The 23946-nt window shown below is 33.0% G+C and overlaps 1 protein-coding gene across 11 annotated transcripts in view; it reads left to right on the top strand.

The window, feature by feature from the left end:
* The window catches only part of LOC6040115 (neuronal calcium sensor 2), a 237904-nt gene that overhangs the window by 175513 nt on the left and 38445 nt on the right, over positions 1–23946 (top strand). For all 11 annotated transcript variants that reach the window (XM_038258777.1, XM_038258788.1, XM_038258781.1 and 8 more), the window contains one exon: positions 10360–10488. In XM_038258777.1, coding sequence (XP_038114705.1) covers positions 10360–10488 — 129 coding nt within the window. The remainder of the gene's footprint in view (positions 1–10359; positions 10489–23946) is intronic.

The following is a 23946-nucleotide window of genomic DNA, read 5'->3' on the forward strand; positions in this document are numbered from 1 at the left end:
TTTTCATCCAATTTTGTAAACATAATCGAGAAAAAAAGCTTAATTCTGATCTTGAAGACCTTATTTTCCGATGATATAACAACAATTATGGTTTAAAAAACATACCAGAATTATAATAGTTAATTTGCATTCCAAAATATCGTAACTTTTATTGCTTTACGAATAAACAAGATCCCAGTTGCGAAAGCTTCAGAAACTAAGATCATCTAAAATATACCTTGATATGAAATTTTCAGACCAACGCATAAGTTATGAGAAAAGTAAATTTAATTGATTAAAATAAAATAAAGCTTTTTCATTATTATTCTTTGTAAAATAACAAAAAATGTGCCAAGAAGTTAGGAAAATCTGTACTTCCGCTTGAATTTCGGGAATTCCCGGGAAATTAACAAATTACCTGGGAAATGGGAAATATTTTTTTCCGGGAAATCCCAGGATTTCCAGGGACGGGGATTTGGACACTCTAGTTTTAATGAAATTCTGTTTTATGCGACAAAAATGAGAGGACTTGGTAGCACTGGCCGAGTGCGTTGGCCTTTCGGGTAAGAGCCGGTCTGTACGCGATTTTTCGTGGTTAATTTAGCGTATTGATTCTAAAATAGTGTTAAAAAGCTTACTTCGTACGTCTTCGAATACGAGATAGTGAAGGTTCTTAGTTTTTGTGTGATTTCGATGTGTTTTAAAGTGTTTAAATATTTGCGTTGGGTGTTCCACGTGGAGTTCATTTTTTTCATTGTTTTGATAGTGCGTTGCAAACTTCATCGGTTGTGCATAAATCAGACGCTACTAGACGTCACTCTTTCTTTCCTGCAGGGCAGCGCGCTGTCAGCTGTGAGAAAGCTTCAAAGTGACATTTGTCTCGACCGTGCTCGCGTGTGTTGGTTTGTGTTTGTACTTTTTTTTTGCTTTCCCAAACATTTTAATTTTTGTTATTGCTGATTTAAGCGCTTTTATCGAGTTTTAATTCAGGAAGTGATATTTTTATATGATGAATGGGCGTACGACATGCTCTGCCCAAGTAGTGTTTTGGAAAGGCTTGAAAAATTAATCGATGTGAATTAGATTTGTGTTTTATTATGTTAAGAAGTGAAATACATTTTTCGAAACGGTTGTAGTGGTGGAATGGAAGTACAAAAGAAATTATCGTGATTTTAGATAAAAAGTGCGTAACAGCTATTCAACTTACTGGATAACATGAGTGTTTTTTGAAAGTGTAATTTGTTTAAGAAAAGAGAGAAGAGCATATTGATCGTAAGTTGGAGTTTTAGCAAAGTCAAAAATCTGGTCTGAGAAGGAATGGTGAATTTAGGGTTTATTTGCCACAAAGTTGTTGATGATGACAAAACAAGCGCCGGTCAGAAGTTTTTCGGGTGAGTTCGTTTCATGTCGTGTGAGTGTATTTGTGCATGTGTGAGAGGAAGAGGGAGATAGGAAAAAAGAGAGTTTGTGTGTATGCGGTGCGGGATTATGACTTCTGTTAAATAAAATTTAATTTCTATCGCCGCGAGATTCCGTTTCCTCTACCGGTTCACGTCGCGGCCGTCGCGCTAGATTTTAGTTGCAGTTCTTGAGTACGCGGCGCGGGTGAATTTGCAAGAAAGCTGTTGCATTTGAAACGACTACTTAATTTCGGACGGGCTCGTTTTATGATGGTTTTTGTAATTATTTTTTGGGTATTTTGCTGATAAAATTCGTTAAGTTAAGAAACAATTTCAATGTCGCAATTTCAATAGATTTTGTTTCGTTTTGTAATGTTTTCGTGTTATCCGCTAGCAATTCTAGTATACGTGACAGGACAATCCTTTAGCATCGCAGCTCGTAAGGCAGGGTGAGAAGTATTATTTTCAAGTGCAAGGCTTTTCTGTAGCATCGTGGATTATCCCGATCGTACGCTAAACGATTAATTAAATAAACAAGTATGTAAATCGCTCCAAATCAACTCACTGATGTTAATATTTTACCCTCTAATTACACATCGTTTTGGTTTTATCTTTCCACAGCCGGCTGTCTAAGATCAAACCATTGAATTAAAATTTCACGAAATAAACGGGAAATATCTCATCCGCAGCATCCGATTGCATGCCTTGAGAATAATACATTATACCTTTCAACAAGCATGGTGTTGAGCGTATTTTGTTTTGTGTGTGTGTTTTGTGTGTGCTTGTTTTTTCAGTGCTAGCGTGTATTTTTTCAGAATATTCCAGTAGATTCGGTGCTGTTAAACGTTCGCGTCGTGGTCGGTTCTACCCGCTAAATAATTTCGTCGTTATCATTTCGTATCGTCGCTTTGTCGTTATCTTCCAATATGATTAGATCTGATCGAAAAGTTGTTTATTTTTGTTCGGCTTCGATTCGGGCGCATTTGTTTCTGTTGATTATCCAGTCAGCCTAATTGTAATAATCGGTTTTATCTCTTTTCCGCGCGCGGTTGAGTCAACTTTACATTGTTTTTGAATATTTTCTCATTCTTCTCAGTGGCTTAATACTAATCTTTGGACGCGAAATAAATAAAAATCGGTCGATCGGTTGCCACGTTTACTGTCGAGTTTGCCACGCATTTAGCATATTTTTATTTTTATATTTTTGCATTTAATACTTAATAAGTTTTCGCAAATCAAAAGTCCTTCCCTCAGCGCCAATGCTTGGAAGGCACGCGTTCGATTAAAAAACTTTCTAAATATTTAACATTGTATCTTTCCGCAGCCGGCTGCCTAAGATTTTAAAAACTCAACCGATAAACAAATTGCTTATGGTCGCATCACCTACCACAGTGAATCCTGACCTCATACCCATCTTACTAACCCCTCAAAACTCATGTGATACTTTGTCGGAGACGCAGTCGATTTGGCGGTCCCATCACTCAAGTATCGGACTAACATTCCCATCCACTTCCCCGTGTCTTACCACTGGTCGTGGCCGGCGTCGGTATTGATCAGCACGATAGGGACCTTTGAAAATTGCGAAGGGGTGATGATTGGTTCCTACTTTTCATCTGTGGTCCACGGAGCAATGATTGGGGGTCCTGGTCAATAACGAAGTAGCAGCTACGGGTAGACACCAATGCTATGCTATGCTAATTCTGTTTTATGCGACAAAAAGTCGAATAAAAAAATCGGGATTTTTTTCAATCCATTTGTTTTCTTTTCGTTCAAAAACCAACAATATTAACTAACTTTTTTTTACACTTTATAAATTTTAATAACTTATTACACAAAAAGGTGCAATTTTCGAAAATTCACATTCCCATTTTGTATGGACAGTCCGTAAAATTGTACAAGGACTTTTATGGGAAAAGTAATGATGCAAAATGGCTTCTTTTGACAGTGGAAATGCTGGACAAAGTATTATCTTTAAAAAACTAAAAAAAATTAAAATCTCAAATCAAGAATCTCAAAAATAGTATCCGAATAATTTAGTTTTTTGTCAATTTTAATTAAAATTCACGTTCAAAATTTCAACAATTTAATATCTTGTTAGTCAGAAAAGAATTCATTTATTTACAAAGACAATGCAATGAGAAAAATAGGAAATATAACAATGAATAATCAATTAAATTCTTCAATCATTTGAACAAGTAAACCAATAAAGTAATGCTTTTTATGGAAGGATAGTCGTTTCTATATTTTAAAGCTTTTAATTTTTGATGGCAGAAATATTTGTTGGTGGAATATTATCTCTTTTTCGCTGTAACTTTACCTCAATTAATGTGGAATATGTGCAATGAAATGTGACGAGATGTTAACTAACGTATTTCAGAGGTTATATTACAATATTTTTGAACACAAAATTTTGCATAAATCGATGATTTTTTATAAGTGTGACTTTTCACTGTATCTCCGAATAAAAATATCACTTGTGAGTTATAACGGAAATTATTTTTTTATGGCTATTTAATATAATTAGTTTTTTATGATTTTCAATTGCTGTTATTGGTGCATTTGAAATTTCATTCGAAAGAAATCTTAGGATCTGAAGCCTCCAAATGTTTGGCTTGTTAGTAAAATTAAGGTATCTCGTTAAAAGACTTCAATAACGTAATTTCCCAATCATCTAATTTCGACCTGATCATTCGGTTTCTCCCAATATCTTTGGTCGATTTAGTTCCTTCGAATCGCAATTAAGACATTACCCACTCTTCTCCCTGGAAACAATGCCAAACTTTATTGTCACATAATTACCCCAATTATCCAACAAAACTATGGCGAAGATTAGCACAGAAACTTTCCTCGGCCGACGACGGTTATCGTCCGTTCCTAATGGCAAGGGAGACGTCAATTGGAATCGATTCTACAAAAAGAAAATCGTAATTTTTCCCCGAATGAAAAACTTTGCGCCACCTCTTGCGAAGAACGTCTGGTCGATTTCTCGTTAGCCCCTAAATTCGGAACCAGCATAATTATCCCTTGTCGACTGTGTTGAAATGTTAGTGTGTGTGTGTGTGCCTTCGGTAAGTTAGAACAAATTGGTAAGCCAAATTTCCGCAAGACCAAACTTTCTCGGTGGTACAATACCTGGTCGCTTTTTTGGAGGGGGGAAAACCATGCAAAAAATAACAATTAATTGGTGGGTGGCACCGTGCACCGTGAAGGTCGGGGGACAACACATTCACATTTTCATCGTCGGCGCCATTTTCCATGGAGTCTCAGTCGAAAATATGTTGCGGTGAAAACTAGGACGAGAAAGTTTTTCTACTTATTTCGCGCGCGCTTGGGGTGGAAAACTAGGAAAGTTCGCGCGGGAAAGCACATATTTCGGAAGACAAAGCGATAACGACTTGGGTGGTGAATGTGCCAGAGAATGTTTCGAAAGTTGGTAATTAAAATTGAATTTTGATTGTTTAAGCTAACTTAACCTGATTTCATAATTTGAAGCGAATTTGTTGCGCAAGCTTTTTCAAAATAGTTTAAAATTTTCATCAATCTTCTTAGTTAACTAACTAAAAGCTTCGCATTGTCTGAACCATCACAATCCTAGACAGTATCTCAAGTTTTGACGAAGGTACATATCTCTGCGAGCACTTGAACCTTCAAAACAAAGCTTATCTCATCAGGATCAATCAAACAACAGCTCTTCTCGGTGAAACCGAGAAAACATAACCTCACCTTCTTCACATTTACACTTAATCCGCTAAGAAAATTGTTTGTTGCATGGGGTGGGGAGGGTGCAGACTTTGATCTCCTTCGCGTGTCACTCTCTTTGGGCCAACGAGGACCTTCTCAGACCTTCTCTGACTGACGCTGACTGACATCCATCTGCCAAGTTAAGGGTCGCAACGGCGCGCCGGCCACCGGAGTGAAGATTAATGAGAATCTCGTACCACGGGATACACTCGTGGGTGTTTCGAGATCTTCCTGGCCGAATGAGATGAACAAGAAGTCAGGTGGTCTGGGTGGTTTGGTGTTCTTGGCTCTGATGGAAAGACAACAAGGCAAGGGCTAGGTCACGGGAGCTGACCTTAATTAATTGTGGGATGAAGTGGTACTGGAACTTGGTTCTGTATTTTTTTTTGCAAAATATGTGAAACATTTTCGATTTGTTTATTTAAAAGCCTTGAATAATTTGATTTATTATCAAAATTTTTTAAATGTTGGATTTTCTTTATTTAAAAAATGTCAATAACAAAATTTTTATTTAATGATTTCATCCTTCGGCCTTGGTCTAATTAGTCAAATTATATCACAAAATTCTAAATGTATCAATTTTGCTACCGCTGAAATTCGACAAAATAATTTAAAATTCATGAATCTCTCTTCATTTACCAATCTTTAATACCAAAATTAAAATTATGATTAGAATAATTATACTCTTCACAGAAAAAAATGATGGTGTTATTCATCAGGATATGGTGACAGATTTTGTGTCCAAACAATGATTAATTTTACCTCAGAAAATGACGAATTTTCATCAGTTTTTGATGAATATTCGTCAGGTTCACATCGCTACACATTTTGTATGTGATATTACTCAAAAAAGAGGTAATATTCAACTTACCAAATTTTCAACAATTCAAAATTCAACTTTTTTTTGTGTTTCTACTGCAAATAGTTTACATAAGATTGAGTACATAGCAAAAAAAATAATGTAAATTTGGAAGTTTTTAAATTTAATGGATAAATATTACCTCTTTTACACAGTAAAAAAATGTAAAAAATTTAATTTTGGATAGTTGAACATTACCTCTTTTACGATGTAATGTTACCTCAATTTAGACTGAAAAAGCGACATCACAACAGAAAAGTGGTAAAGATACACATTTTCAGAGGTAAAATTACACATTTTTTTTTGTGATATGAAAGATGTACCCCTTCCCGGATGTAATATTACCATGATTTTTTTTTCAGTTTGAATGAATTTATGAATTTAGACTGCTAAAGTTACATTACAACAAAAAAAGTAGTTTCTTTACACATTTTAAGAGGGTAATTCTCTACCAACTCACACGAAATCGGGAAAAGTTGCCCCGACCCCTCTTCGATTTGCGTGAAACTTTGTCCTAAGGGGTAACTTTTGTCCCTGATCACGAATCCGAGGTCCGTTTTTTGAAATCTCGTAACGGAGGGGCGGTACGACCCCTTCCATTTTTTAACATGCGAAAAAAGAGGAGTTTTTCAATAATTTGCAGCCAGTGTCTAAGGGAGTTTTATTTAAAATTAGACGCCCGATTTGATGGCGTACTCAGAATTACGAATAAACGTATTTTTCATCGGAAAAAACACTAAAAAAGTTTTAAAAATTCTCCCATTTTCCGTTACTCGACTGAACATTTGTTTGGAACATGTCATTTTATGGGAAATTTAATGTTCTTTTCGAATCTACATTGACCCAGAAGGGTCATTTTTTCATTTCGAACAAATTTTTTTCATTTTAAAATTTCGTGTTTTTTCTAACTTTGCAGGGTTATTTTTTAGAGTGTAACAATGTTCTACAAAGTTGTAGAACAGACAATTACAAAAATTTTGATATATAGACATAAGGGGTTTGCTCATAAACATCACGAGTTATCGCGATTTTACGAAAAAAAGTTTTGAAAAAGTTAATTTTTGCGTTTCTCTTTATTTCGTCGTCCGTGTCTGTCGCGGGTGACCATGAACGGCCATGATCGACGACGACCAACTTTTTCAAAACTTTTTTTCGTAAAATCGCGATAACTCGTGATGTTTATAAGCAAACCCCTTATGTCTATGCATCAAAATTTTTGTAATTGTCTGCTCTACAACTTTGTAGAACATTATTACACTCTAAAAAATAACCCTGCAATGTTAGAAAAAATACGGAATTTTAAAATGAAAAATTTTGTTCTAAATGAAAAAATGACCCTTCTGGGTCAATGTAGATTCGAAAAGAACATTAAATTTCCCATAAAATGACATGTTCCAAACAAATGTTCAGTCGAGTAACGGAAAATGGGAGAATTTTAAAACTTTTTTAGTGTTTTTTTTTTATGGAAAAAACGTTTTTTCGGAATTCTGAGTACGCCATCAAATCGGGCGTCTAATTTTACATAAAAGTCCCTTTGACACCAAATTTCTATCTCATCACCGTTTCAGGCTGCAAAATATTGAAAAACACCTCTTTTTTCGCACGTTAAAAAATGGAAGGGGTCGTACCACCCCTCCGTCACGAGATATCAAAAAACGGACCTCGGATTCGTGATCAGGGACAAAAGTTACCCCTAAGGACAAAGTTTCACGCAAATCGAAGAAGGGTCGGAGCAACTGCTGTGTGAGTTGGCGGAGAATTACCCAAAAGGTAAAATAACACTTTTTTCTGAAATAAAATATTTTCAGATGTAATGATGTTTTTTTTTACTGTTTTTTCTATGAAATATTTTCAGACATATTTTTTGACAGCTGAGTTTTTGGTTAGTTTCTATTTTTATTCTTTGCTGGAGTTAATTGATTTGTTGTTGAAAATAAATTAATAACTTTCATGACAATTTGCAATATTTATTTTGTCTAAAAAAAAGAAAACATAAACTAAAAATCATTATCATGCAGTCATGTAAAAAAAATGATTTCCATTTTTTTTCAAGTGCAAAAGTGTCCAAAATTGAAGAAACATAGAAAATGTATTCGAAAGAATATTTGCAATTGAATTTTATTATCGTTTGTTTGCATTTTATCAAAGTTGAATTGATGGTAGGATATGAACGTAAAAAAATTGTGGTAATTGACGTTTTTATTGCTATACTGATTTTTTTTTAATAATAGAAAAATCATTCTCAGTTTGTAGAAAATTTATTCATAATTGATATTAAGTTATTAAGAATAGAAGTACTATGCGTATTTGTAATTTTCAAGATTCCATAAATAGTTTTACTATATTTTATGTGTTTTTGTCTGTCGTTTAAAAATATTTCCGAAATATAGGAAAAAACATGTAATTTCTAGCAACTAATACATTTATGAAGAAAAAATGTTATAAATAAGAATATTCGAAATTTTACCAAAAATATTAAGCTCCTTCGAAAATACCAAAAAAAAAAAAACAGATTCCATGAAATAACCTTAAACATTTGAAAAGTGTTTATCAATATGTATGACCTCTGATAGATTTTATTTACTGATGAGTATTTAATATATCTTTGAAATTTGCTCGTTTACATTTTTGCTTGATTCTAGGAAAATACACTTTTTTCAATTTGAAAATTTGTATAAAAATTAAGTTTAAAAGTATTCTAAAATGTCCCAAAACAAAGCATTTAAATAAAAATTAGTTTTTTTTTTCGATTTCAAATTTGAATATTTTCATGGAAAATTCAATACTTCTCTGAAGTAGCTAAAGTTAAAACGCTTTTTGTCCTTGAAAACATAAAAAAAAACACTTAGAATCCTTAACAACTGAAAAATCGTCCTGTTCATAGCTTACCAACTTGACAAATTGATCTTTAAACATCATTCTTGGTTATTTTGATTTTGACCATTTTGTAAAAATTATAACAATTAACCTATTAACATCTTTTCTGTCATTTTTTTTTCGAAAATTTTAATTTGTTCGTATTTCTATTTAATCATTTTGAGCAATTTGTTACTTTTATTGGAGCAATAGATGGATATGGATGTATATTTATTGCCATTTTTCCATATGCCCAAAAAAAGCCATTTTGCCTCATCAGTTTGGTCGGTTTGGTGTCTTCGGCAAAGTTGTAGGTCTGGATAAGTCTGGATTTCACTGAAAAAAAAATTATCATAGAAAAATGTTTTGTGCTGGTTTTAAAATCATGATTTGCCACTTAAAATAATTTTGAAAATTTTGTATTTTAGATGACATAAAAAGCCGTATTTTCTAAAAATTGCAGAATGCTAAAAAAATCTTTGATCAATTTATGAATTTTTGAAAAAAGTGATTTTTAAATAATTTTTAATGGTTTTTTGAAGTTGTAGCCAAAAAATCGCAGTGTTTTTTTTATGTGTCCAGGATTGCCCATTTTGGCAGAGTAAATTAAAAAAAAACTGATACAAACAGAAAAAAATAGATTTTCTCGGTGTTTACAAATCAACTCTCGTTTTTTGATCTCTATTATCTCGGGCAATAATAGTTCGATTATCAAATTTAAAAATGAATCTACCCAAAAAAAATCCTTTATTTTCATAGTACAGTCTAGACTCGATTATCCGAAGCCTAGATTATCCGAAGCCTCGATTATCCGAAGTTCGATTGTCCGAAGGTTTGTATGGGACTTCGGATAATCGAACCACGTCCACTTTGAGTTTTGTTTTTTTTCTTTTCATCAAATTCGAATTCTGCTACCCCTTTTTAGTCAAATTTGAATTGTAGATTGCTAGTTATTAAATAATGAAAAGCATTTTTTCAATTTTTCGTCACCGCCATATTGGCCGCCATCTTGGTTTAAACAATTTAAATCACTTTAGCGTAGTTTAGGCGTCATAATTTTTTTTTGAGATTCGATTATCCGAAGTGAATTTTTTCCGAGGCCTTCGGATAATCGAGTCTGGACTGTATTGGAAAAGTCACATAAAACAAGTGAAATCGTACAGTTTTCGAGCTTGAAAAGAGTTTTTTTCCTTCCAAAAAATCATCCGTCACCGTCCAGCTTATTAAAATTAAGCATTTTAACGAACCTACCTGAACCTTCCACGGGCTGTCTTTGTGAATTGTTCAAGTTTTTGCTACTCTTCGCCATAATTTACCCTCATTTCAAAAGAAAAGGACGTTATTCTCTTGTCCTAATCACCAGCACATTTAAACATTGTCCCTTTTTATCTAAATGAATCCAGGTATTTGCAGAAGTGCGCCATTTTCAACACTTTGACCGTTTAGCTAAACAGCCTCGTTACAGTGAATTACCAAACGTAAATTAACTTCAAAATTCTAATACAAGCAAACTTTTTCTTGCAGGAATTCCTGCTCGCGATCGACGTGACATCCAGCGGCACCCCGGAGGAGAAGCTGAAGTGGGCGTTCCGAATGTACGACGTGGACGGCAACGGTGTCATAGACATCCAGGAAATGACCAAGATCGTCCAGGTAAGTTCACTTGCCCGGATTAATTACGGCGGCGCCTTGGCGTAATTACAAGCGGGTTTTTTGTGTGCTCCCCCATTCAGCGTGCTGGTACAATTTATTTAATAGCACGCAAGCTCTTAGAACGTCGCAGTCGTGGTTATGGGGAAGAAATGGTGAAAGTGGCCCACGTAATGGCACCCCCCGGGACGCACTTTGGTAACTTGGAGGATTTAGTCCTTTTGATGGAAACAAGGGGTAAAAAGTAGGTCAAGTGTGGAAAAGCTGGATTTCACGCTTTAATTTTAGAAGAGTGTCTAGTTTGTAGAAGAAAAAACTCAAAGTATTGTTCCAGAATTGCCATTTTACCCTATGACGTCAACCCTTGTTGAAAAGAAAAAAAGTGGTCATGCGTGAGAATAGTTTATATGTTTCGATATGCTAATTGGCACGTGCAAAGGGGAGGGGTTTTTTTTGCAAAGGTCGACGTGGTTTTTTGGCCTGGAATGAAAGGATAATATGTGGAACGTAATTAATCTCAGTAATGGATCAATGCGGTTGGTAGAATCAATTTAAGTCTTTCAAAAAAAAAAAAAACTGTTCTGAAATGATTAAGTCATTTTAAGTTTTTTTTATCAGTATTTGAGAAATGCTGACAAATTTTGATTCAAAAGGTGTATAAATTATGTTGTGTTGGTTAATCTGGAAAAAGAGCGTTTGAAATCTGACATTGCATCATGGATCGTGTTCAAATGATAGTTAGTTTTTTTTTTATAAATGAAAAAATCCTATAACAATGTTTGGCAGCAATTTTCATTAAAATTTAGACCAAATCATGAAAAAAATAAAGTTATGCCACAACTGTTAAATAAAACAAAAAATCTGTAGGATTCAAGCTCATTAGAAAACAAAACAATGTCAAATCGACAGGCATCAACATTTCATCGTTCCATATTGTAGATGATTTTACTTATTTTATCAGAGAGCAGCAAGATTATTAGTTTTTTTGCTGGGTTTGCAATCACGGCCTTAAAACTTCTTTATCCCGGACCGAGAATCGAACCCATCACCATCCATTTAGAAGGCAAAACCCGTAACCTAACGACCATGGTAGCTGGATTTCGTCATGTTTCTTTAACGATTATCCAAATAGGCATTTGAATTGAAATTGATATTTGGGAGATAAATTGGAAGAAGAAAAATGTTGATGCTTTTTTAAGAGGATAAGGGAAATTTTCCATAGGATTCTCAAGTAAGTCCTGAATGGTTTTTGGAAGGGAAAAAGAAAACATTTTCTTCTTTTACAATTTCAAAGGATAGTACAACAAAAATCATATTTTAGACCGTGGTTTGCCAAAAAATTAATAAAATAACTGCCTTAATAGTTTTTCTTAAAAACGGAATATATTTTCTATAAAACGAAAACAAGAAGTCCAACAACACTGATCATATATTATCAGTTGGGAAGCATTTTCATTTTCGATTTTTTTTGACTTTGTCAAATAAACTGACCCTTAGTTCTGTGGGTATAAAATGAAGAATTCGAAAAGAGTACGTAGCAATTAACTTGACAAATTTATTAAAAAAATCGCCACTAAATCAAATGATGTGCTTCAATAACGAAAATTCACAGCACATACATTTCGACATACCTAAACCGGAACTACAAAAAAAATCAAAAAAAAATTACACAGTAAAAAGTAATGTAAATTTGGAAGCTGTAATTTTGACAGGTTGAATATTACCTCTTTTATGATGTTATTTTACCTCAATTTAGACTGAAAAAGTGGCATTACACCAGAAAAATGGTAAAGTTACCCATTTCTAGAGGTAAAATTACACATTTTTTTCTGACATAAAAGATGTACCGTAAAACGGGGTGACTTTGATAGGTTTGCGATTTTTCTGCAAAATCTAGAGTACAATTAAAATACGTACGGAATGGTTCAGAATCATACTGACCGTGGTAGAGAAGTGTTCAAAGTACCTCAAGAAGAACTTTGCATAAAATTTTGAAATGTTTAAAAAGTTAGTTAACTATAATTAAGAAAGTGTTGATGAAAGTAATTATTTAAAACTTCTCAAAGTGTCATGATTTTCTCAATGAACATGATTTTGAATCGGAAAACGGAATGCATTTTCGGGTTCTTTGGACAATTTTCCACTAGGAGAATGTGAAATATGTTTGGAAATAATAAAAATTATGTGTTCTTGAAACACAATTAAAAAAAATCTCCAAATTTATAGGCAATTTCAGTTGAACAAATTTCATGTAAAATGTGAAAACTTGAGATTCGTGCTTTGTATTGAGTTTAAAATGCAACATAAATCGATAATTTTATAAACAAAACTAGTTTTAACAAATTTCAGGCAAAATTCCTACTTTTCAAGAAATTTAATGTAAAATTTATTAGTATTTTGATAAAAAGCTTATAAACTTAGTTAACTAAATATAAACATTGATTTTTTTTTCTTAAAAACTATATCAGCTACTTTAGTGATGGTACATTTAACGTACAAATAAAGTTTGAACATCTAAATATGATTTTAACAAGAAAAACTATGACTATCAAAGTCACCCTGGAATTTAAACTAAGAATTTTTAACGTAACTATTTTTCTAAACACTATTGAAAAAACTTTTTTCCAAAATAGTGCATGGACTTTGTGTGGCCTACCCCAGTACATGTTTTAAAAATAATAATCTTGAGAAAAACCTTACCTGTTGGAAAATATTTCAAAAACAAATTGAAATCCTATCAAAGTCACCCCGGTTTACGGTACCTCTTCCCAGATGTAATATTATCATGATTTTTTTTTTCTGTGTATATTTATTTGACTATTTGGAATTTTGTCTTGTGAAAAACAGAAAAAATCAAAAACTGTAAAATCATTAAAAAAAACTAGATAGGCAAAAGGTAATTATAGGAGGTAGGGGAAATAAACCCATTTTAAGCCTAATAAGCGGTCTTGTTTGAATGATGCTGGATAATCTGGAGTGTTCCTTAAAATTCAGTAAAACCAAGTACACCAACGATTAGAGCAACTTTTTGTGAACATTTCTGTTTATTTTCACATTTATTAAAAGTTATGCTATTCCTTTTACAAGCATTTTAAAAAAATATTTCAAAAACGCATTCTAATCAGTCGTGTGCATTGGGCCACGCCCATTTTTGTATTATCAGCTTAGTTTTTTTTGTCTCGCAAAATAGAAATTATGATCAAAAGTGCATTAAATTTGATCTTTTTGGCCAGTAAGTGGCATACATTTGCGTGCTTACTCGACGCGGTGCTGTTGCTGGTAAGTTGACAGCCTAAATAGTATTTTAGGAGCTTTAATCGAGCATCAAACACTCCATATGACGAAGATAGGTGTTTGATTAGAAAGGGTTTATTTCCCCTACTAGAGTTAGCCAAATACTATCAGAAAACAAGGCAAACCTAACAAGATAACAAAAAAAGAAATAAAAGTATGAAATAAGAGACGTAAAGTTTTTCGTTGCTCAAAATTACCTCATAAACAAGGGAAAAATACAAAAAATGGCAGTAGAGGGTTAATTTGGAAACAATTCTTATAATTTTTTAAAAACAGAGCAGTTCTCTTCAAAATCGGTCTTTTTTTAAGAATTTTAATTTTTGTATTTTTTAATTCGACTGAAACTTTTTTGGTGCCCTTGGTATGCCCAAAGAAGACATTATGCATTCTAAGTTTATCCATATAATATTCCATACAAATTTGGCAGCTGGCCATACAAAAATGATATGTGAAAATTCAAAAATCTGTATCTTTTGAAGGAATTTTTTAATCGATTTTGTGTCTTCGGCAAAATTGTAGGTATGGATATCGATTACACTGAAAAAATATGTTACACGGTGTAAACATTTTTGGCGATTTTTTAATTAACTTTTTGTCACTAAAACTTGATTTGTAAAAAAACACTATTTTTATTTTTTTTATTTTTTGATATGTTTTAGAGGACATCAAATGCGAACTTTTCATAAATTTCCAGGAAGGGTAAAAAATCTTTGAGCGAGTTATGAATTTTTTAGTCAATACTGTTTTTTTTTCAAAAATTCAGAAAATTGGTCCCAAAAATTTTTCAACTTCATTTTACGATGTAAAATCAAATTTTCAATCAAAAAGTACTTCAGTGAAATTTTGATAAAGTGTACCGTTTTCAAGTTAAATCCATTTTAAGGTGACTTTTTTGAAAATAGTTGAAGTTTTTCTTTTTTTTTAATTCGTGCACTTGTTTGCCCACCTTTGAAAAAAAAAATTGAAAAGCTGAGAAAATTCTCTATATTTTGCAGGTATTCGCTTATTTTAAATTATGACTGAAATGATTTTGTGAGCAACGAAGAAGAAGCTGTCTGACTGAAAATTGTTAAACGGTAGTTTTAAAGAACTGTTGGTCAACTAGTTTATTCTCACCGGAATGAGATTTTTTGATATTTTGAAACTATCGATAGAATTTAAATTCAACCTCTGAAGTATTGTCTTTATATGATATTAAGTTTGGCTTTTTTTACAAACCAATGCATCAATTTTGAAAGAAGGAAACAACCATTTCTCTAATGCACAAAATCACAACAGAATTTGCTTCCAAAAGTCAGTTTGTATTAATGGTCATGTAACATCAATTCATAAACATGGCCATCCCAGCTAATCAAAAACTGCAAAACTACCAACTCACCCATGCCGGAATAATTAACCCAACCGTTGAAAGCGCTCTTTTCCCCAGGTTGGGGTAGTCCCTCAACAACACCACAGTTGATGTTCCACGGTGGCGTATCATGCTGCTATTTACAAGAAGCTTTTCATTAGGGGATAAAACGTGCACTACCAAATTGAGTTAGATATGGCTTTGATGCACATTTCGTGAAGAAGAAGGGATGGGGGGGTTGCTGGGCAAATGTCACTCCGTTGAGCACGCAACCAACTCCTCGTCGTCACATCAGGAGATGATAGAGTTCAAAGTGCACCACCGGAGAGCACCATCGTCGTCAGCCAGTCAGCCAGTTTAGTTTGCAGAGTGGTTAAGGATGTGCAGTGGCTGTGGGATACGATAATGACGTTGCTAATCACATTGCCGGTAGTTTTGTGCTGAAGGAGCAGGCGTTCGAAGCGACGAGTTGTGGTGGCGGCGACGACGAGTTGCGACTCAAGGACTTTTTGGATTTCCCGGCGGGGTTTGCTGCGGGGGAAATTAGTTTTTTGAAATATGGGGCATCTCTCGTGAAGATGTTAAGTTATGGTCATATTACGCTGGGTTTTTTTTTTTAAATAAAAACTGCAAACTGTATGGTACCATACTGTCAATCACTGCAAACACAAGACACTCTTTAAAGAGAACGAAGCAAAGTTAATGGCAGTGACTATTTCAGGACCTGTGTCAGAACACCAATAGTTTCGTGGAGGAGACAGCCATCCTCTCGACAGAGAGGACTTTTACGCTAAAAATAGCACTCAATAAAGTGCCGGTAGCAGCCTTCATTGGCAGTTTGTTTTTATTTCCCCCACCGTGCACTGCACCATTAAGCTCCGCCCCTTTGCAGAACAGTCTGCAGCAGCAGCAGCAGTGTTGTCAGCCCTCTCGCCGGTTATTTCCTCAAAAAGGGTTCTTTCATTCTTAGGTTTGCTCGTGTTTTTTTCCCTCGCAGCAACCGACGACGACGACGAGTTGACAGTGTCACATCACGTAACTCTTGACACTTGACACAAATTAAAACAGGACACTTTAGAGACCCCGGGATCACGGCATGGCACTTTTCAAAGCGGTGCACACAGTTTAGTGAGTGGAACCTGTAACGAAATGACGATGAATCTGACGAGAGTGGGATATATTTACTGCACAAAGTAGTGGAAATTAATGTGCTGGATTAATTTAAAAAAAAAAATAACTTTGTAATGTTATGCAGCAATAAAAAACAATTTAAAACATTATTTGAGAAAATTATCAACATCATTAAAAATTCAAAAACAAGCAACAATTAGAATTTTTGGAAAATCAGGGGGCAAAAAAAATTAATCTAAAAACTTCCAAATTTCAATGGAAATTTAGATGCAATCAGCTGAAATTGATTTAAAATGCATTCCCCTGCGTTTAAAATCATCATTAAACATCTTTTGAATTTTGTAAATTTTTCGATGTTTAGTATCGCAAAACAAATTTTTTCGCTATTTTTTTTTGTTTACGTCAAATCTTTCTTTTTTGGAAAACTAATAATTGTAAAACAGCTGAACTATTGTAACGATTATTAAAAGCATCGAACTTAAGCTTGTTTTGATGCACAATGAGCAAAGATTCACTCTGCCGGTTTACGAAGGCAATCATCTCAAAATGTGGTGAAGTGCTATTGAGTGCTGATGCACGTCTGTTTTAAAACACTTTTTGCATTCAAATTTTGAGACTATGGCTTGTTATTTCATTTTTTATATATTTTTGACCCCCCGCCGAGGGACAAAAACTTTGAAAAATATTTGCATCGGCCTTAGTTATTTTTGGAAAATGTAGAACGAAATAAAGAAAAAAAAATTTTTTTTTCACAAAAAGTCATAAATCATATTTTTTCTATGAACCAAAAAAGGCAATTTTGAGGCACTTTGGCCAGTAATGCAATTATTTTCAACATTAGTGCCGTGTAGGCCAGATGCTTGTGCAATCTTTCACGAGAAAATCCGCAATTTTGTGGAGAGTTCAGCTAAAAAAAAATGCTCAAAGATTTTAAGGAACGTAATTCTTTTTGAAATAGGTTTGAAAGTCTTTTGTCATAATTTTAAGAAATTACTTATAATGTTTAATTTTATTTTAAATCAACTTTAAATCCACTTTAGCATTTAAACCAAGCTTTTCTAAATTTCTTTGTTCTAAGTGTTGTTTTAAGCTACTTAAGAATGTTCTTTACAACAATTATCGACAGAATAGAACTAAAGCAAAGATTTGAAGAAAATTTTATCCATTTTACAATTTTTTGGATACCACTCGTGGACAATTTTCCATCCAAACATTGTTTTGTATGGAACATGGATAATCGCCAAATTCCCTCCACACATAAAATGTCCGCGTTGTTTATGGAAGGCCCCTAGCAAAAATAATTAATTTAATGCCAATTTTTAATGACATTTCAAAATACTTTTAAATATCATTAAAACAATATTCAATTCAGCTCTTTCTTTCACTTTTTTTTAAATACAAAATATTAATAGAAACAAAATCATTCATATAAGAGGAAAATTTTATTTGGATAATATCTTTGAAATTAGTTAAAAATTTTACAGGACTTATAAAATAAATAAACTAAATCTATAAGGTCTAATATATAGATCAAAAATATGATGATGATCAAAGTCGAGGGGGAGGGGGGCAAAAAATTGTGTTTTAAAATGCATCATACACCTGTCCAGTTGTTTTGCATTCATTGATTTCCAAAATTTCTAAATATTGACGAAAATTTTATTTTTGCGAGAAAAAAAAGTTTTTGCGGTGCTGTACATTGTAATTTTATAAAAGTTTAAAATATTTCCAAACATGTTAAATATGATTTTCAATGCAGAAAAAGGCATTTAAAATTGTTCTCAGTTGATTAGACTTCTATTTCCATTGAAATTTTGATATTTTTTCTGAAAAAATATGTTTTTGCAACCTGATTTTTTGAACCATAAACTCTGAAAAATATTTGCAACGACCTTAACCAAATTTAAATCAGTTAATTGGCATTAAATTTAATTTTTTAATTTGCTGTTTTTTTTTTGTAAAATCGTTATTTTTTTAAACTCCTTCATTGCAAGTTATGCTGACTCAGCGACAACATGCTATGGTACAAAAGTTACGGGGCTCAGTCTTAATAATAATAATAATAATATCAATTAAAAAAATATTTTGGAAACATTAATTTTTGCAATTATATGATTATAAAACAAATCGGCAATGTTTGTTCATCAATATCTACAACTTTGTTCAAGATCGAACAGAAAATTTATTCGTGATTTTTTTTTACACACATCACACACATTTTTGAGTCAAATAAAAAAGTACAAACAAAAACTTGTCTTCAATTGAAAAAAAAAGTGACCACTTGGCTTATGGACAGTCCCAAGGAAATATTAGTTTGATAAGTCCTTTGGAGTTCTGAAATATAATAGAATTAAGAATTTAATAACAAATTTAAAAGAAATAGGAGCAGAAAATTTAACAAAATATTCTCTTTTTCGATATTGACAATGTGATGGGGATTATCCTCGTAAATTTTACGAAAAACTTTCATTAAAAAATGATTTTTTTTCGAAAAAAATCATCTTCATTAACATACAAATTGAAATCGATGCATTTTTTTATTAAGTTAAATTGGTTTAGTTTTTAGGTTGAGTAATTTTACACATAATTATACATCCCCGAAAAAAAAACGATTTAAACATATTTTTGATTTCTTTCTAAACCACATAACTTCTCATTTTGCATCATCTATAAAAATACGTGTTTACGGAATTCAACTTATGGTGATAAAAAGTCCAATAAGAATCAGTATTTTTCCGAGTACCATGTGTTTTCTAGAAAACCTTTTCAGGAAAAAATAGTCATCGCTACTTTCAAATGTGGTTTATAAGAAATTTTCTCCACTTTCTAATTCTTCTAGGAGCGAAATTTTCCATCGAAAAATTTCTGAGATATCTTTAATTTTTGTTTTTTTTTTTTTTAATTTTTGTTTTAAATTCCTCCACCATTTATTCGAAACTTTTTAATAACATGTCAGGAAACTTGTCAAATGATGTGTTTGTGCAAAATAAGACAAGAAACAATTTTGTAGAAGGTCGTAAATCGCTAAACTTTTTGAAAATTATATTTTTAACGGAGTTTTTGAAGTTTCGTAGGTTATTCTGTAATTAAAAGCATATAACCGTATTTAAATTAAAAAAAACTAAAATTTTAAACTAAAATAGCTGTCAAAGGCAAACTTATGGAAAATTGGACGAGCTTTCCGGTAAAAATATTTTCGAGACTGAAAAATCAAGTCTGTCATATAGTAAATGCCAAAAACTACAAAAAAGCTGTTTTTTCAACATTTTTATTTTTAAAACCGCTGTAGCTTTGCATGGATTGGACTTGGGATAATGGTCAATATGGAGACTTTTATGTAAAATTTTCTGGAGAATCGATTCCCACTATCGGTTTTTGAAAATTTTGACGCTTGGACCACTTTTCAAAAAAACAGTTTTAGCTAATGATTTTTGTATTTTTTTAGAAGAGACATACCTTCCTGCATTTTTTCTGAGTCTTTTTGTCACATGTTAGGCTATTTCCTCAAAAATTTTGAACGAATGAAAATCGTGACTTCCCGAACAGACGGTAATAACTAAATTGATGCCATTTCAATAACAAATACTGTTAAAATAACAGAAAGCGTTATGGAATATTCCTTCAAAATTCATTTTTGCATAAGAGTTCAATAACAGTTTATGTTATCATAACAGAATTTGTTATTGGTCTGATATTGATTAAAAGCCAGAACAACTTGGGAATAACATTTTTTGTTATGGAAGAATACCTCAAAATGTTATTGAGATGATCAGATTAGTTGTTAAAATAACAAAAAATAATAACAAAGATTTGTTCGAAGAATAACTAAAAATGTTATTAGTTTGTTATTACAATAACAATCCAATAACAAAAAAATCATAACGGCGAATAACAAATTTTGTTATAAATAACATAAAATGTTATAGCCCGGGCGGAAAGTGAGTTGGTGGCGATAACTTGGAACTATCTTGGCTTGTTTATTTGCATCTTGTTGTAAACTCCTAGAGTTATGACGACTTTTGAAACCGACTGCGTATCATGGAAAGTATATTCCATGATCATACTGCATTATCTACAGTTGATATTGAGCTGTTAGTGGTAGTTTTTTTGACTTAGCAAAAATTTCGAAAATTAATTTTTTTTCAAAAATTTTACCCGAACATCATGAAATGATTATTTTGACTTTGTTTCAAATTTATGCTGGACGTAGCAAAATTTGCAGTCACTGACCGAATTTTCAATTTCCGATACTTAGAATAATTTTCATCAGCTGATATTTTAAAGTTTGATTTTATTTATGCTGGACTTTGAAATTTTTGCGTATATTTTTTAATTCTTTACTTTTTACAGAAAAAGCATTTTTTTGGGACTTAGAAAATTTTCGGGAGTTTGGAAACATGATAAATTATTTTGATGTTTATTTTTGCTTTGAACCAAAATTTCGGAAAAATCGTCGAAATTACAGGAAATTTTCGTCCGATTTTTACAAAAACATCAGTTTGTTCCTAAAATAATGTCCCTAACAAAACGTCTTCATTGAAATTTTGAAATTCGAAAGTTGGTTTTTAATAATTATTGATATACCCCCTACAAAAATCGTTCCGGCACTTAGAAAATTTACGGGATTAGTATCACGATAAGATTTTTGGTAGAATTTATTAGATTTTCAGGACTTTGCGAAATTTTTGCTCTCAGCAAGTTGAATATTTTTCAACATTTTGAAAAATTATTTTGATAAGAAACATTACCAGGCTTTTTGGAATTTTACTGTGGATTTTTGGACTTATGCAATTTTAGGAATATTTTCATAAACTTTTATTTTTAATTAAAAAAAAAAAATGGAATATAGAGACTTTGGATTTTTCGTGATTTGGAAAATTATTATGACATTTTGGCAATGCAACGCTTTCTCCACAATTAAAGTAAAATAATTTTTCAACTTTGAAAAATCTTGTTTTGATGTAAGTGCGTATATTCCTGCAATATTACTCATATTTGTGAAGAGGAAGAAGGGGGGGGGGGTCTGATTTGTGGCGGGGTGCATTAAAAACCAATAAAATTATTTTTGGGATCAAAATCAACTTTATGAACTTGATATGATTTTTGGAAGATTTCAGTTGTTTGCTACTATAAACTCAACTTGATGTGGCATTGTTGGTCAAATAAACTCAACCAGATTTTTCGCAGATACGCCTCGAACAATTTATGTTCGTGGCCATGTTCGGTTATCTCTTAACCATACCCTGGGGTGAACTTGACTTGTTCGTGTTTTTACGAACATGGGTAGATTTTTCCAAGATGCAACTTTCTGCCCGGGAGGCCTAGTATTTTCAAATATCAAAAAATGTTATTCCCAAGTTATTTTTATGTTTAACTTTTAAACATAAAAACTGAAAAATGCCATAGAAGTGGCGTGTATTTTTGTTTCAGTGTATTTTTTTTCAGAAAGCCCGTCCAATTTCCTACAAGTTTGTCATTGACCACTTTTTGGTACGATGCAACTTTTTCGAGATACAGTAATTTTTAAATTACAGAATACAAAAATATCTAAATAACTTACGCCCTTCTCAAATGTCATTTTTGAGTACAATTGGCTCCATATACACATAAATGGCTTATATAGGCCTAGGATAATATGTCTACAAAGTTTCGTTGAAATCGGAGAGGGTCGGGTACAAAAGTACCAGAAAAATTCCTGATTTGAAATGACTCTTTAAAATCTCAAACCTGCTCTATTTTTGGCTGTATCAGCTAAATCCAAGCTAAATCAGAGTAGACAGCTGATATTTGTACACACAAATTATGTAATAATCTATTAATTCTTGTGAACATTTTTTTTAATACGGTTTTATGATTTTAATTTCTAAATAAATCCCACATATTCAAAACCTTGGTTAAATCTTAATTTTTAAAATGTTTATCGATTTGCAAACTTTTACAACGTTGTTTATTGTTTTATTTTTTTCTTGGGTCTCGTGGCGCAGGGGTAGCGGCTTCGGCTGCCGATCCCGATGATGCTATGAGACGCGGGTTCGATTCCCGCCTTATCCACTGAGCTTCTATCGGATGGTGAAGTAAAACGTCGGTCCCGGTTTCTCCTGTCTCGTCAGAGGCGCTGGAGCAGAAATCCCACGTTAGAGGAAGGCCATGCCCCGGGGGGCGTAGTGCCAATAGTTTCGTTTTTTAAAACAAAAAAATAAAGATATCGCAGAAATTTCTCTATAAAACATTTTGTTCTAAGAAGCATTGAAAAGCTGAGAAAATTTTCTATAAGACACATTTAAAAGTAGCGATGACTATTTTTTCTCCTTATGGTTGCCCAGAAAACACGCCGTGCTCGGAAAAGTTACTTATGCAAAAATGGCTTCTTTATCATAGAGAATGCATGGTCAAAGTTTCATTCGAATAAAAAAGTACAAAATTAAATATTTCGAAAAAAATTTGCAAAGTCCTTTCTAAAGTTAAAGAAAAACTGAGCAAGGGTATGTCAAGTTAAATAATTTTTCTGGTTATTTTTCTTACTGACTTTCCATCTCAGCATTCATTGCGATATACATCCCCTAGATTCCCTAGATAAATAATGGAGACGCTTTTGAATTTGAGTACAGCATTTGGATTGCAGTTCCAAGAGATCATATGAAAATAAGCTTCTGGTACTTGGAACAGCTTTTGTGCTTGACATTCTACTTTTTTGTTTTTTTTTTTAACTCTGAATAGAAATACAAAAAAAAGTCTTTTATTCGGCATGACGCAAACAGCTCAAGCAAAAAAAAAACAACAAAATCCCCTCCCCCGCAAGAAATCGCCCTGCGAATCGATCCGCTGATGAATGGATTCGATTCTGAGTGTGTTCTTCCCCCTGCAGTGGGCGCGAAGCGGAAACACAGGAAAAGAGAGAATCCTCCCCGTCCCCGTCCGCCGGAGGTAGGCTCAGGAAATCCGGAAAATGCCATCGCTCGTCGTCGTCATCCGAGTGTTATTAAATTTGCAAACGTTTCCGTGAGGTAGCTTCTGCCTAATCTCGTGGCTGGGAGGGAGGAAAAACAACCTACCACTGTGAATGTGATTTTTTCGATCAACCTTCGCGCGAGTGGTTCTGTTTACATCACTCAGGTAATGATCGAAATTCGATTCTCCAGAGGAGCTTCCGGGGAATTGGCGAAGAAGACTCGCTGCTGAAGTTCATGCTGCTGGAACATTTTACCCTTAAAATCTCAACCAAGCTTGTCGTCGTTCACATCCATTAGCACCGCAATTCAGGCGTGGATTGTGGCTGGGAAGAATGTTGCTGAGAGTTTTACCCCTTCCCGGGCAGACGGTAGTAACAAAATTCATACCATTTCAAAAACAAATATTGTTAAAATAACAGAAAGTGTTATGGATTCGTATTGAAAAATCTGGAGTTCTAGAGTAGAGTTGAATTACAGTTTATGTTATCATAACAAAATTTGTTATTGGTCTGATATTGGTTGAAAGCCAAAACAACTTTGGAATAACATTTTTTATTATGGCAGAATAACTCCAACTGTTATTGGGATGATCGGTTAGTTGTTAAAATAACAAAACATAATAACAAAGCTTTGTTCGAAGAATAACTTAAAATGTTATTAGTCTGTTATTACAATAACAAGCCAATAACAGAAAAATCATAAAGGCGAATAACAAAACTTGTTTTAAATAACATAAAA

This window comes from Culex quinquefasciatus, chromosome 3 (assembly GCF_015732765.1).
Source record: "Culex quinquefasciatus strain JHB chromosome 3, VPISU_Cqui_1.0_pri_paternal, whole genome shotgun sequence".
NCBI lineage: Eukaryota > Metazoa > Arthropoda > Insecta > Diptera > Culicidae > Culex > Culex quinquefasciatus.